Consider the following 13,648-nt stretch of genomic DNA (forward strand, 5'->3'; position numbering starts at 1 on the left):
TATAACTTTTTCTATTTTTTAAACATATTTTAAATTTAAAAATCTAATCTTGTTTTTTTTTCTTTGGACTCCCTTTTCCTTTTCTTTTCATGGAGAATCACATTTTATCTTTCACATTTTAAACCCTAGGGTGAAAATTTTTTAAACTCTATCAAACCTTTTTTTTTGTTCGTTACACTTATTGGTCCATACCAGTAGATTTCAACACTGTATGGCCAATTGGGAGAAATTCAAAAGTTTACCCTATCATTCATTATCTGCAAAACTTTTTGAAGAGAACTTGAGCAACAAGATATCATTATCTGCCAATAAACAAAGAAAGCAGATAAAACAACAACTACTTAAAAATTAAGGGACTTATAATTAAAGTTACCGAGATCATAAAGAACTGGTCTACTCCCAAAGAGCTCGAAAAGCATGCTCCAAATTCACGTAATATTCTTGCCTCCTGATAACCATCCACTTCTCTGCATTCCTCTCTTCAAACCCCTCGGACATCCACTTCTCTTTCTCTTCCTCACTCTCCACCTTCCCTTTCTTTTCCGGCACCACCCATATGAACCCATGACCCGACGCTTCCATCCCGCATGCAATCTCGTAAAGCTGTTTATCCGGGAAATGACAAAGGCTCCCAAAGCATATGAGAGAGGCACCCCAGATGCTAAGCCTTGTGCCCGGTCGTTTTCTCGTAGTAGCGGATGTATTCTTCTTCGTCGAGCTCCGCGACGTTGTTCACGATTAGGTCGTAGCTTCCGAGCTCCGTCTCTCGGTAGTTATCAAGGATGGAGCATGATGGTGGCGTTCAAGACCTTAACGAGTTGGTCAGCGTCAGTGACGTAGGAGATATTTTCGATGTCGTCGGGGAGACCGACTTCTTGGGAGGGAAATTGAAAGGTGTGGAAGCAGAGGAAGGGGTGGGAGGGGATGGATTTGCGAAGAACGTCTTATGTTTTCAAAATAACATAATAAAATGGGTTTAAAAACATTTTATTTACAAAATTTAATGCATACGGATTAAAAATATTAGCGTTAAAGAAACTAAAATATTTTTTAAGTAGAGAATCAAAATCAAATTCATTCGAAATTTCTGAGATTAAAAATCAATTAAACACTTTCTTTCATATACAAGAAAGATAAAAATAAAAAATATACAATAAAATAAGTAGGGTTAAATATGTTTTTAGTCCCTAAACTATTGGCTGTTTCTGGTTTTCGTCCCTCTTCCAAAGTAAGGTTCAATTTGGTCCTCATTCTTTAGAAAAACGTTCGTTTTAGTCCTCAAAATTTTGTTTTTAGTCCTCGTTTTAGTCCTCAAAACGTTCGTTTTTTCGACTAAAACGAACGTTTTTTAAAGATTGAGGACTAAATTGTACCTTACTTTGGAAGAGGGACGAAAACCAGAAACGGTCAATAGTTTAGGAACTAAAAACATATTTAACCCAAATAAGTAATATAATAGAGTGAAATAGATAAAAAAATATAATTAAAAAAAAGCACCAAAGACCTTGGCTATAGAGCAATCATTTACTAATGATTATTTTTTTTTTCAATATTCAGATCTAAATGATGAAGAAAAAGTAACTTTTTTACATAAATGAATTGATACTTTCCAAAGGGTGAAGTAATGAAATAATTCACCAACCTATATATAATATATGATATTTTGTATCACTTTATTCAGATGTGTAGAGGAAAAAATACTGACAAACAGCTTTGCACAGAAAAGCAGAAGATAGAGAAAAAAAATTTAACACAGTTTGTAAGTATTTAACAGAAGGGACTTGAATGAGACAAATTTTATCAAATGGAGATACAATTGACACTTTTTTAAAAAAAGGAAATTAATTGACACAACTCACTGGGAAAAAAATAAGCTGTTAAGCCTATTTTCAACTACGCAAAAACGCAAGTGTACCGTCTCATGGAGGGCTCTTTTACCCTCTTAAACATTGGAAATGCTTTCTTAGAAGTGAAGAAATATGTATTTGCTTTTAAAATTGAGTAAATAAAGATCCTCTGCAGTTTTAAAAAAAGCTCGCATTATATCTCTGTCATTCCTTTAAATTTTGATATTTGAGATGTTGCATGAATGATGAGATTAAGAATTGCACAAGATGAGATCCGTTACCTACGAAGAGGTGACTGGCTGTCACTTATGCCAGTTGCTCAGTAAGTGGGGACTTTTGTAGGCTTAAATAGAAAGTAACATTATATATGCTTTATAGAGATATTAACAGTGTAAAGTCATGGCTGGTGACAAACGAAAAAGCTTACCTTGATCTCCTACAAGGAGGTTTTATCTATCAAAGGCTTTATCCCTCGTGCTGCAAGATACACGAGTCTCTTGTAATGTTAAAAAAAAAGGATCCTCTTCCTTGGGAACTTGCTCAAACCCAAGTCATTCAAGAACTGAAAAAGATTGCCCAAGCTCCACCAGCCTTAAAAATTGATGGAAATGGGAAAAGTATTCTTCAAACAGATTCTAGTGACCATTATTGGGGAACAATATTCATTGAAGAAGAGAAAAATAAGAAATACTATTGTGGGCATGCTAGTGGTCAATTCAAAGAAGTAGAAACACATTATCACACCATCTTCAAAGAAGCATTGGCAGTAAAAAATGGCATAAAGAAGTTTGATTTTCATTTGAGAGGGCATCACTTTGAAGTTCAAATGGACAACTCATTTCCAAGGTTCCCGAGTTCAAAAACAAAATGCCTTCAGATCCTCAAATACATATTAAAGGATTGGTTTTTGTGATATGATTTCTCAGTCAAACATATTAAGGGAAACTGCAACCTAATCCTTGATTTCCTCTCCAGACCAAGGAAATCTATCCAATATATTTAAGTCTCTCGTGTTTTCCCTCTCATATTCATGGTAAAACATTTACCTTCAAAAGCCAAAAATGGAATGGTCTATCCTCCGAGGTTATCACCAATTTCCCCTGCTGAAATCCTTAAATATGCCAAAACAATGATTTTTTCTTTCCTCCATGAAACCATGAAATACAAAGATTCTCCTACAAACATTTTTATTCCAGAAACATGATTTAGACGAATCTTTGAATTATTCTATGGCACCGGATGGGATATTTGTGAACCAACTCTTTGGTTAATTTGATGCAATATCATCCAATATTCTATCCTCATTCTATCTCTAGACCAAAATGGCTTACAACATTTTCACTGATCCTGACAAAGATGATTATTATTTCTGGACCTTGTTAGAATGATTTTCTTCTTTATCATGGTGGCGAAAATAATTAAAAATAACTACAGAATTTGAAGTACTGAGAAGATTGTCCCAAGTTTCTCTTAATTCTTTAGTTTCTGTATTCATCATCCACAGTCCATATTTCAAGGATCCAGCTGGGTTGTTATGGTCTAAAAATGAAGCATACATGTGTGGATCTTTTGAAACTTATCCATTAAATGAGAGTTACAAGATTCAACTAGCCCAACATTTATGTTAAGTAAATAATTATCACCCTAAACCCTTGATCCAAATCTTGTCAGTTCCTCTCAAAGACCACTCAACTTTTATCCCCTAGATATAATTGTCCCAAAAAAAGATAACACTTAGCAGATAAGGGATTTCAAGTCTGTCACATAAACCTTCCAAAAGATTGAAGGCTTGATTGATAATTGCAATGAAGAACTAATGGATGAAAGTAATGATTCACAAGCAGATATATAACCCACTAGTTGGGATTATGACTCGCAGGGGAGCGCAATGTTCAGTCTCCACTCGCTCTGACTAAAATAATGTTTGAATAAGTGAAAGAATCTAATTACTGGTAGACTCACTGTCTTACTAAAATATATCACTTTCACATATTTTGTTTTTCTTTTAGTCATGTTTGTTTTTTATTTTGGCATGATGGTGTTCTTTTTATTTTATTTGAATTCCAAATTGTATAAAATGTGTTTTGGTGTCTGGGTTAATGGAGTTTAAAGTTCATAATTAAGTCTGAAGTTTGAAGTCCACATGTAGGGGTTCTTTTATAAAAGGGAACATTTTCCATTTGTATCATCATCGATTCTTGAATAAAAGTTTGATTGTTATATATTTTCTATATCCTTTTTCTAAATTTTCTCTTTTCTGTAAAAGTTGGAGATATATAACTTATATTATCTCTTCTCTACATAAATACAAGTTTGCTCTACACTCGTCTTTGTAGAAGATTTTGTATATAAAAAAGTTTCTGACTCGTGAACCATTTAAGATTTAAGATAATAATATGTCGGATATTTGAGATAGAACTAAAAGCGAACATTTAAGCCATGGAAGCCTTGTATTGTAAAAAAAAAGAAAGCTTATTACAATCTCTTACGAAGAAGTTTTATCCAAAAAGAGAATATGATAATAGTACAAGTTATGTACGAGAAACGAACAAAGAGAAAACAATCAGACATGACCATATTTTTTACGATAGTGACAAACAAAACATTTTCTTTTTATATATATTTGTCTTTTCAACCATATAAACGCTTAGATATTAATTTTAATGATTAGATTATTAAAATCATATTTTAAAATTCATTGGAATGATTTAACTGTAGTAAAAGAGCTTGGATGTAACTTTTTCAGTAGAATTTGTCTGTACTTTCTTTGTTAGTGCAAACGATCCAAATTTGTTTTTTTGTTTCTTTATCTTCTAAACGTCATCTCAAAATTAAGAATTGAACAACACTTTAAAGAAGAGTAATTATGACTAACCATTTACCAGATAAAAGTGAGTATGGAAATTATTCCTTCCATTTCTCTCATCCTCTTCTTCACCTAGAATTAGAAGGTCGTGTTATAATTCAATATGTAAGATCACTTTACAGGTTTGAGTTTGAGGTTTATTTTGTGAAAAGTGACAATGATGAATAAAGTGGTATGTTACTTTACTTCTATAAATGAACGGTTTTTAAGTAAGTTCTCTTTTTAAAGGAAGGTTTAAACCTTGATTTGGTCTTTGTATTTGTGTGTTAATCTCAAGTGGATCATTGTTTTTTTTTCGGTCTCAATCAGATCCTTAAATTTGTTAAAATGAGCCAATTAAGTCTTCTCCGTTAATTTATCAGTAACGTCGTTTGCATGTGCTGAGTTGTAATTTGTTTTAGTTGACGAGACATTGTTTATTAAGTTTGATTGGTGTTGTGTTGTGTGAATAGATTGCCACGTGTGATGTTGTTAGCCCTAAAACTTAATATTTAGAGTAACCCTGATTTCAAAAGTGTTTAACATCTCCGTTTTTGTTAGGAAGAGTTCTGGAAGCACTGTTGAAGTGACGAAATGTCTGGTTCTTCTTCTTCTTGCAAATGGACGGGTTGGGGCTTTCAACATAGTTCTGCTAGTGGGAGCAGGTTGGGTGTAAAACCCAGTTGCTTTTGTGGTCAGAACCCCTAAAAATAAGGGCAAAAGATTTTGAGGGGTCATTCAAGGAACAATATAGAAGAATCTATGATTATGGTGATGAACTTCTCAGAGCAAATCCAGGTTCAACAGTCAAAATAAAGGTTGAAAATAGTAATGATGAGTGTATATTCAATAGAATTTATGTATGCTTGAAAGCATGCAAAGATAACTTCATTAGTTGTAGACCCATCATTGGATTGGATGACTGTTTTTTGAAAGGCAAGTATGGAGGGGAGTTACTAACAACAATCTGAAGAGATGGCCGAAATGAACAAATTCTGCCCATTGCATATGCTGTTTACTAGTTAGGGCAACCCCAAAATCTTTTACCCTTGTTTTTAGGGGTTCTGGCAACGCGGAAGACTGCATGCCGACCACAAAAGCAACTGGGTTTTACACCCAACCTGCTCCCATTGGCAGAACTATGTTAAAAGCCCCAACTCGTGCATTTGCAAGAAGAAGAAGAACCAGATATTTCGTCACTTCAATAGTGCTTCCAGAACTCTTCCTAATGAAAACAGAGATGTTAAACACTTTGGAAATTAGGGTTGCTTTAAATATTAAGTTTTAGGGCTAACAACATTACACATGACAATCTATTCACACAACACCAATCAAATTTAATAAACAATGCCTCGTCAACTAAAACAAATTACAACTCAACATAGGCAAACGATAAATTAATGGAGAGAGCTTAATTGACTCATTTTAACAAGTTTATGGACTCGATTGAGACCAAAAAAAGAACGACGACCCACTTGAGATTTGCACACAAATCCGAGGACGAAATGAGAGTTTAAACCTTAAATGAATATTGTATAATCTGAGATGATAAAGAGAAATTGAAAAATTTTAAATATTAATTTCAAGTAATAATAATTGTACTCCTTTTCTTTTTATCCATTTTTAATTAACTTATATATTATTTAATGAAACATAAAACTAAAGAGGCTGAAATTTTCATCACCATTTTTAATTCTCATTTGCGGTAGATTTAATAAATTTATTTAAATAAAGTACCTGGATTATTACTTTTTTATATTTTACATTTTAATTTATAATATGAAAGAAAAATATTGTAAGAAAATATACATTACAAATTTGTGTAAAAGAAAAATAAAGGAAAGTGTAATCTATAAAGATATATAAAGAAGATTCTCTCATTTAGTTTATACAAATTATATTTCTATATTACTTTTAATTATATTTTAGAATTAAAAATATTCAAATATTAAAATTAATTGTACACACTACAATACATATAACTGATCTTTGCTATATACATTTCTTTTTCTCTTTCTGTCAACACAACTACTTTTACTATGTTTATTTTTATAAAAGTAATTAATTTTATTAGGAAGAATTACACATTATAAAATTTAATAAAATATAACTATTTCATTATTATGATTTTTATAGTTTCTAAAGTAAGAAGATGACAGTTAGAAAAAAAGAAAAAGAAAAAAGGAAAATATTGATAACTGTGGAGTTACCAATCAATTAGAAACCGTTGAATATGGGAAAAGGTTGTCAAGTGAACTTTAATCATGGGAAAAACGCAAAAGTGGTCCACCTGCCATGGTTGGAGGACAGTTAACCTAATGAATGAAATCTAAAGTGAAAGAGTTAAAGAGAGTACAAATTGGTAAACCCAAATATTAGCATATACAGAGTGTACACCGTCTAAATTAAGAAAGCAAAGAGATAGAGAAAGTTGTGAACTTTTCAGAAATGGGTGCTGCGGAATCAGTCTCGGAAAATTCCATCCATGAATTCTCGGTCAAGGTAGAGGAGATACTCAGAATCTCAACATCAGAAAACCCTTATTTTTTTATTATTTGATTTTGGAAACAATTATAGAAATCTCTTACCATATGGTTCATGGTTGGCACAGGATCCCAAGGGAAGAGACGTGAACCTCACCACCTACAAGGGGAAGGTTCTGCTTGTAGTTAACGTTGCTTCAAAATGGTATTTTTTTACGCACCCTCTTTATTCTAACTCGATTTTCTTTGTGTTTGGTATAAAAATTCAACCTTTCTTTCTCCTTTTCCTTTTATTGCTCCTGGGTTAACTGATTAACTCTGTGGGTGTGAATTGCAGTGGATTTACGAATTCTAATTACACCCAGTTAACTGAGCTTTACGGCAGATACAAAGCCAAAGGTACTGTTTTTTGGTTTAGTTGTTGGGCTTGCATGTTCGTGGATCCTAAATTTGTGTATTTTCAGTGACCAATTACTTTTGAACTTGGTTAGATTGAAGGGCTTGAAAAGGAATCTCTTTAACTGATCATACTTGAGAGTGTTTTGTTGGTTGATCTCAGGTCTTGAGATACTGGCATTTCCATGCAATCAGTTTTTGAAGCAACAGCCGGGGAATAGCCTGGAGGCAGAGCAATTTGCCTGTACAAGGTACAAGGCCGAGTATCCCATTTTTGGAAAGGTATGTATGATACTGGTTGTCTGTGTAAGGCATTTGGCTGCTCTAATGCTTGATTTTGTGCCCTAGATGTTTGAATAGAAAAACGATACATTGATTTTTTGGTTTGCTGTTCTAATTTTATTTTGTAATCAAATGCCGATTGGTGCAGTAGCTTTAAGTTGGTAGTCATTAGTATTTTTCAAATGGGAAGGAATAACAAGCCCTATTGCTTGAGTCCACTAAATACAACTTAGGATCTGTTAGTTGTTAATTCCTAATACTAGAGAACGGTCTGCACCCGTTGATGGTATTGATAGTGAAATAAGGTTCAAAACAATTGTAACAGTAAACCGGGAAAAGTAGCAGAACGTAAATGGCTTCACCAAACAATTATACTTTTCTAAAATAAGAATTAAGCTGTGACAATAACGAGGTTGCAGCCACCGTTGCACTCCATTTGCTTGACAACACAATTTTTCTTCCAGACAAAGTGACATAGCGAGTATTTGAGACTCTCCTCCTGCTGCTTTTTCTTGGTTCCATGATTCCAGGATTGGTTGCCACCCGTCCCCTCCATGTAACTAACTTTGAATTTGTCTCATTGTGCACTAGACCTTCCATGTGGGCATCCCTTTCAGCATTTGCATTAGTAGCCGACTCAGCACTATTTTTCTTACAAGATCCTTTAAAAGTTAAAACTGTGATCTAGACATCTAGTTCTGTGTTATTTTTATTATTTATTAGGCCTGGAGAACAGACGAATAATTTGGTTAATGGAGTGAAAAGGTGTGTGATAGAGGTAGGCAACTCTAAATAATTCTGAGTTCTTGAGACGTGAGCTGCTGCTGTGGAGTTTCATGTAAAGGATTGCTTAATGGTATTAGCTAAGTAACAAAACAATGAGATAAATATTTCGCTGTAGGCTGAGAGACATGATTGGGATTTGAGCATGCAAATGCTACTATGACAAGTTGGCAACACGGACTACATTAGTAAACTTTTGGCACTTTTGGCAGTGGGAGGTATTGTTGCAATACTTTGCTTAATGCAGTGCCATGAGTAGTGCAGATTGAAGCGATGACAGGATTTCCTTGGTATGCTTTCCGATGGAAGTTTGAAGGGTTACTACTCTGAAGCTAAATATATGACCAGGATTAAGGATTAAAAGGAAAATAATAAAAAGGTATCTGGATTAGAAATAAATCTACAATTTGCAATCTTCCTGGACTTAGAATTACTAATTAGTCGCCATGCCTGTTATATGTTTGTCTTAGACATGGTCTGCATTAATTCACACGAACACTAGGAAGATGTAAAGAAAATGATAAAGAACCAAAGAAGTTAAAAATAAAAGTATCAATAATATGCTTGAAAAGGGTGGACAATTAGCTAGAGCAACTGGTGTTGTAGCAAAACTAATAATAAAAGAGGGGAAATCAGTCACATTAAAATTAGCCTCTGGGAAGGTTCATTTGATATCCAAAAACTGTTCGGCAACAGATGGACAAGTGGGAAATGTTGGAATAAACCAACAAAATTTAGGTAGAGCAGGATCTAAATGTTGGCTAGGTAAACATCATATATCTAATGGTTTGGGCAATGCTACTTTGATGGGATATTAATCATGTTTGTGGAGTCAGGTTGTGCCAAAGTAGAAATACACTGCGCTTCTAATAATAGGTAGGATTTGACAGGGTCTCGGAAAGTCAAGCCCCAATTATTGTTTTCCTGTCGCTCAATATTGTGAGTGTGCCTTTGTTGAACTTGTAACTGGTTTAGATGACTAGGCATTAGTCTATTTTTACTGTAAAATATAGAGCCTCGTTTAATGTGTGTTAAGTATGATACTGATAACATGTTAAGAAGTAGATCTTTAAGTTTAACTCAACCTTACAAAATTAGCTTGAGGTTTGCACCCACTTATGTACTATAAATTGGTCTTATTTCTAATCAATATGAGACTTCCAACTAATACTTTGCAAGAGGTCATAGGTTAAAAATCTCACATCATCGTTGTATCAAAGGAATAAGTGCAGCAAATTGACTTGGTAGAGTTTTGGGTTTGCTGTTATCAAGGTGTTATTTGTGCCAGAAATACCCTGTTTTTTTGGAGATTAAACTCGAGAAAAAAAAAGGGCTGTCTCCTTAAAATAGGGATGTTGTAAGTGCCATATACCTTATGTTAGGTAAGACTTGTCTTGAAATAAAATCCAAATGAGCATCGATACAATGTGCTATGTTTTTTACTTATTTGAATTGTACTGTTATTTGGAAATCATGTCATTTAACATTAAAGCGTTGGTCTAGAACCATGAGGGACAGGTCTAGAGTACAGTTTCTTCTATTAAATAAAGGCAAGGCTGCGCCAAAAAGCTTTGGCACTGCACTGTTTGCAGTCCATTGGTGTACATGGTTGGAAATAGATGCTAGAATTTTCAGTGGAGGGTTTTTTGAGCTTATTAGGGATTGAGAGTATATTGTTTAGCTTCCTTGTGGTGTTCTGCTAAAGATCTTTTCAGGGGATTGTCTACCTTGGATCTTGAGAGATTAACATGTTTTGTTGCATGGTTTGTGATATTTTCATTTTTGGCCTTTTTCTCCTTTTTCTCCTTTGACCCTTCTCAGTTATCAATTTTTCCCCTGAGGATTTCTTATCCTCCAATTTTGTGTCTTTCTCTTAAACTCTTTGTTTATATTAGAAAAAGGTTAATACTAAGTACTGTCAAATGAGCCTCATAAAATGTATTGGTGAAGGAAAAGAGATAGGAAAATCTGTTCTTGTGTTGAGACTTGGCATTTAGTTTTTGAAAGCAATGATAGATGCCAAATGAAAAGCATGTTGGCAGTGTGGTTATGTTTACAAATGACAATTTAGTAATACTCTTACAGTCTAGATTTAGCTAATTATTGTTGACTTGTTTCTTGGTGAGTTATGCATATTTGCTATTGCTATATTAATTACTACATATGGCTGTAAATTCCATTATTTAGCATCATGTTGTTAACTACATATATTAAATTCCTTTTTATTTGCAGGTACGTGTCAATGGACCTAACACAGCACCTGTCTACAAATTCCTTAAAGCAAATAAATCAGGATTTTTGGGTTCTAGGATAAAGTGGAATTTCACCAAGTTTCTGGTTGACAAGGAAGGGAAAGTCCTAAAGCGTTATGGTCCAACCACCTCACCGCTGTCCATTGAAGTATTACTCTCTCTCTCTCTCTCTCTCTCTTATATAAGATTATGCAATCTCACAGGGCACTCTAAGAATATACAATGATATTTTGTGTGAAAAATGTTGATATGTGTGGCTCTTGAAACTTGAAATTATTCTCGTTTGTCTTTACAGAAGGACATCAAGAGGGCATTGGGGGAGGCTTGAAAGACTCTACAATCACTTCAAATTGGTGCTCTCTTGTTGAAGATGATTGAAACACAAGGAATGTATATTTGTAGATGTTTCTTCTAGTGTTGATTTCTTATATATTTCATGTCTAGGGCTTTAGAATTCTGTTTTGGTTTTATGATGTAAATCGTTACTTAAACTGATTAATGAACATTAGTTTGAGTTGTTTGTTTTGATGATTGTGACCTAAAAATGATCTCTCTTTGACTTGGACTCTGGTGTTATTTGACAGAAATTTCCATCCATTATAATTTTCTTTCTGGTGTTGACTCCATTATGGGAAGGTAAGTATTGAAAGAGAGATGTTAATAATGAACACTATTATTTGGTGCATTTCATCTGAGCCATATATTGAACACTAATAATGAATGAATCTTACATGGATTTCATTGGATAGTAAAAAGAGAAGTAAATATGAAATGAAAAATGGGACCCTAGCATCTTATCTTCTATGATAAAATCCCATTCAGATAAACCTCCCTAAATAATTTCCAAAAGGTTAAGCTAAGTTAAAAAGAATAAAGCAATTATGATAGTGAGTGAACCATCTCATTGATTAAGATATATATTACAATGACTACACCTGAACCATGTGACCATTATGACAATCACTCAATCATTTCATACCTTGTTAATGAGAATCAAGATATTATATCTATATATTCTATTTTAACAGTTTCGGCTATATTCATCAAAATAACTATTTCTTTAACTTACTCTAGCAAGGTTTTGTAGTCAATTTTACAATATAATTTCAAACATTTACACTTTTTAGGATATATTAAAAAAATTTCTGAAACACATGTTTCTGGAGATATTCTTAGAAATCATATTTCGGATATCATCGAAAATACATATTTTCCAGAAAGTGTAAGGATATCATCATTTGCTTTCTTGAATTATAATAATAAGTGCACCTATGAAGTATGAGATGAAGAAAGGCATAGTCAGAACATGGGCTCGGCCGCCCCACGAAAAAAGCCCACCTTACATTGTACTGGACTGAACCCTATAAATCATAGGTTATTGTTTCCAGCACCACAACAATTACTAACTTCACCACTGTCACTGCTTCTACCACCGCCACCATCGCACCGCTGCTACAGAAAAAGAAGAGAGGAAGAACAGCATAAAGAAGAAAATAGGAAAAGCAGAAAAAAATTCATTTTAAAAAGTTTTTCCAGAACGTATTTCATGTGTTTCAAAAATACTTTTCAACCACATTTCATGTATGGGTATTCTGAAAAAATCATTTTGAAAGGTATTTAATGAGTTCCGGAATTATTTTTTTCAACATTCCAGTTCTGAAAAATATATTCCGGAATATAATTCATACGCTCTGAAAATTATGTTATGAGAATTTTGTTTCAGGAATTCTGTTTTGGTAATTTTGTTTCAAAAAGCTTTCAAAATATGTAATCTAAAAATAGCTTTTTCAGATAACAAAATGATTATTTCAAAAGTTTGAAGGATGCAGAAAGAAATTATGGGGGTGCAGGGAGTAAAAGCGTATACCATACTAGTGTGGCACAAATCGATGTGGGACCTGCAATAAAACAGAGGTGAGAACCCAGTTTACAATTTGAAGCTTGAACTGGAGAGATGAAAAGAAGGGTTGAAATGAAAGCTTGGTGGTGATGTCATGGCTGCCAGCAAGCTGTTTTGACAGTGACAAGGTTTTGGCTGTGACATGCAGCGACACAGTACACGTGACTGTGGGCATGCATATGCATAAGTAGATTTCATGAATGACTTAGAATGATGATTCTTACTTATATTCTGGCCTCGTGTGGAAATCAGAATGCATGTGTCTTCTCACAGTCACATTCAACAATAACATGAGCATCATGCGATCGGTCGATATTTGTTGCATTATCATTGGTTTCTCTCTGTCCAAGATTCTCTTCTTCCCTCCACACATTCATGTCTTCTCAAGATTTTATTTTCTCACTTACCACTACTTAAGTCTATAAGTTTCTTCCTTTCAACTTTCTACTATGTTCATCTTTATTTCTCAAAAAACTCACATCTACTGTCTTTAACTTACACTGTCTCCATTTATGTATATTTTATATTTGGGATGTAAGTTAAAAGAAAAATTAAATATATTTGTAGTTTTTAATTTTGATGTGAAATTAAAATTAACTTCTGTTTCAAATTTTTGATATAATTTTATTTTCAAGCTTTAAAAATAAATAAATAAAATTATTCTGTTTAATTGTGTTAATTTGATATATCAAATAATGTTTTAGACTAATACTAGAACTCTTTATCCTGTTTGATTAAACTTAAATACAGTTCTAAAATATTGTGATAAAAAAAATTTAGTATTTTTAAATTAAAAGGATTATACTTATTTATTTTTAAAATTTGATGTTTAAATTATATTAAAAATTAAAAATTAAAAT

At 33.2% G+C, this 13,648-nt stretch overlaps 1 protein-coding gene across 1 annotated transcript; it reads left to right on the top strand.

Annotated features, from left to right (window-relative positions):
- The first annotated feature begins 6,966 nt into the window (after positions 1–6,966).
- On the top strand, positions 6,967–11,453 carry GPX5 (glutathione peroxidase 5). The gene is made up of 6 exons (XM_047300109.2): positions 6,967–7,194; positions 7,304–7,380; positions 7,513–7,574; positions 7,735–7,853; positions 10,869–11,036; positions 11,184–11,453. The coding sequence occupies exons 1-6, from the start codon at positions 7,141–7,143 to the stop codon at positions 11,214–11,216; spliced, it is 513 nt and encodes a 170-aa protein (XP_047156065.1). The 5' UTR covers positions 6,967–7,140; the 3' UTR covers positions 11,217–11,453.
- The last annotated feature ends 2,195 nt before the right edge of the window (positions 11,454–13,648 follow it).

Source organism: Vigna umbellata, chromosome 5, assembly GCF_029865625.1.
Source record: "Vigna umbellata cultivar VRB3 chromosome 5, Vumbellata_1.0, whole genome shotgun sequence".
In the NCBI taxonomy this organism is placed as follows: Eukaryota; Viridiplantae; Streptophyta; class Magnoliopsida; order Fabales; family Fabaceae; genus Vigna; species Vigna umbellata.

Bases quoted from the DNA above. Each gene is read 5' to 3' on its own strand.
- GPX5 (XM_047300109.2), top strand. From the start codon at position 7,141: ATGGGTGCTGCGGAATCAGTCTCGGAAAATTCCATCCATGAATTCTCG. The intron at 7,381-7,512 runs GTATTTTTTTAC...TGTGAATTGCAG, and splicing joins GTTAACGTTGCTTCAAAATG to TGGATTTACGAATTCTAATT. The intron at 7,854-10,868 runs GTATGTATGATA...TTTTATTTGCAG, and splicing joins AGTATCCCATTTTTGGAAAG to GTACGTGTCAATGGACCTAA.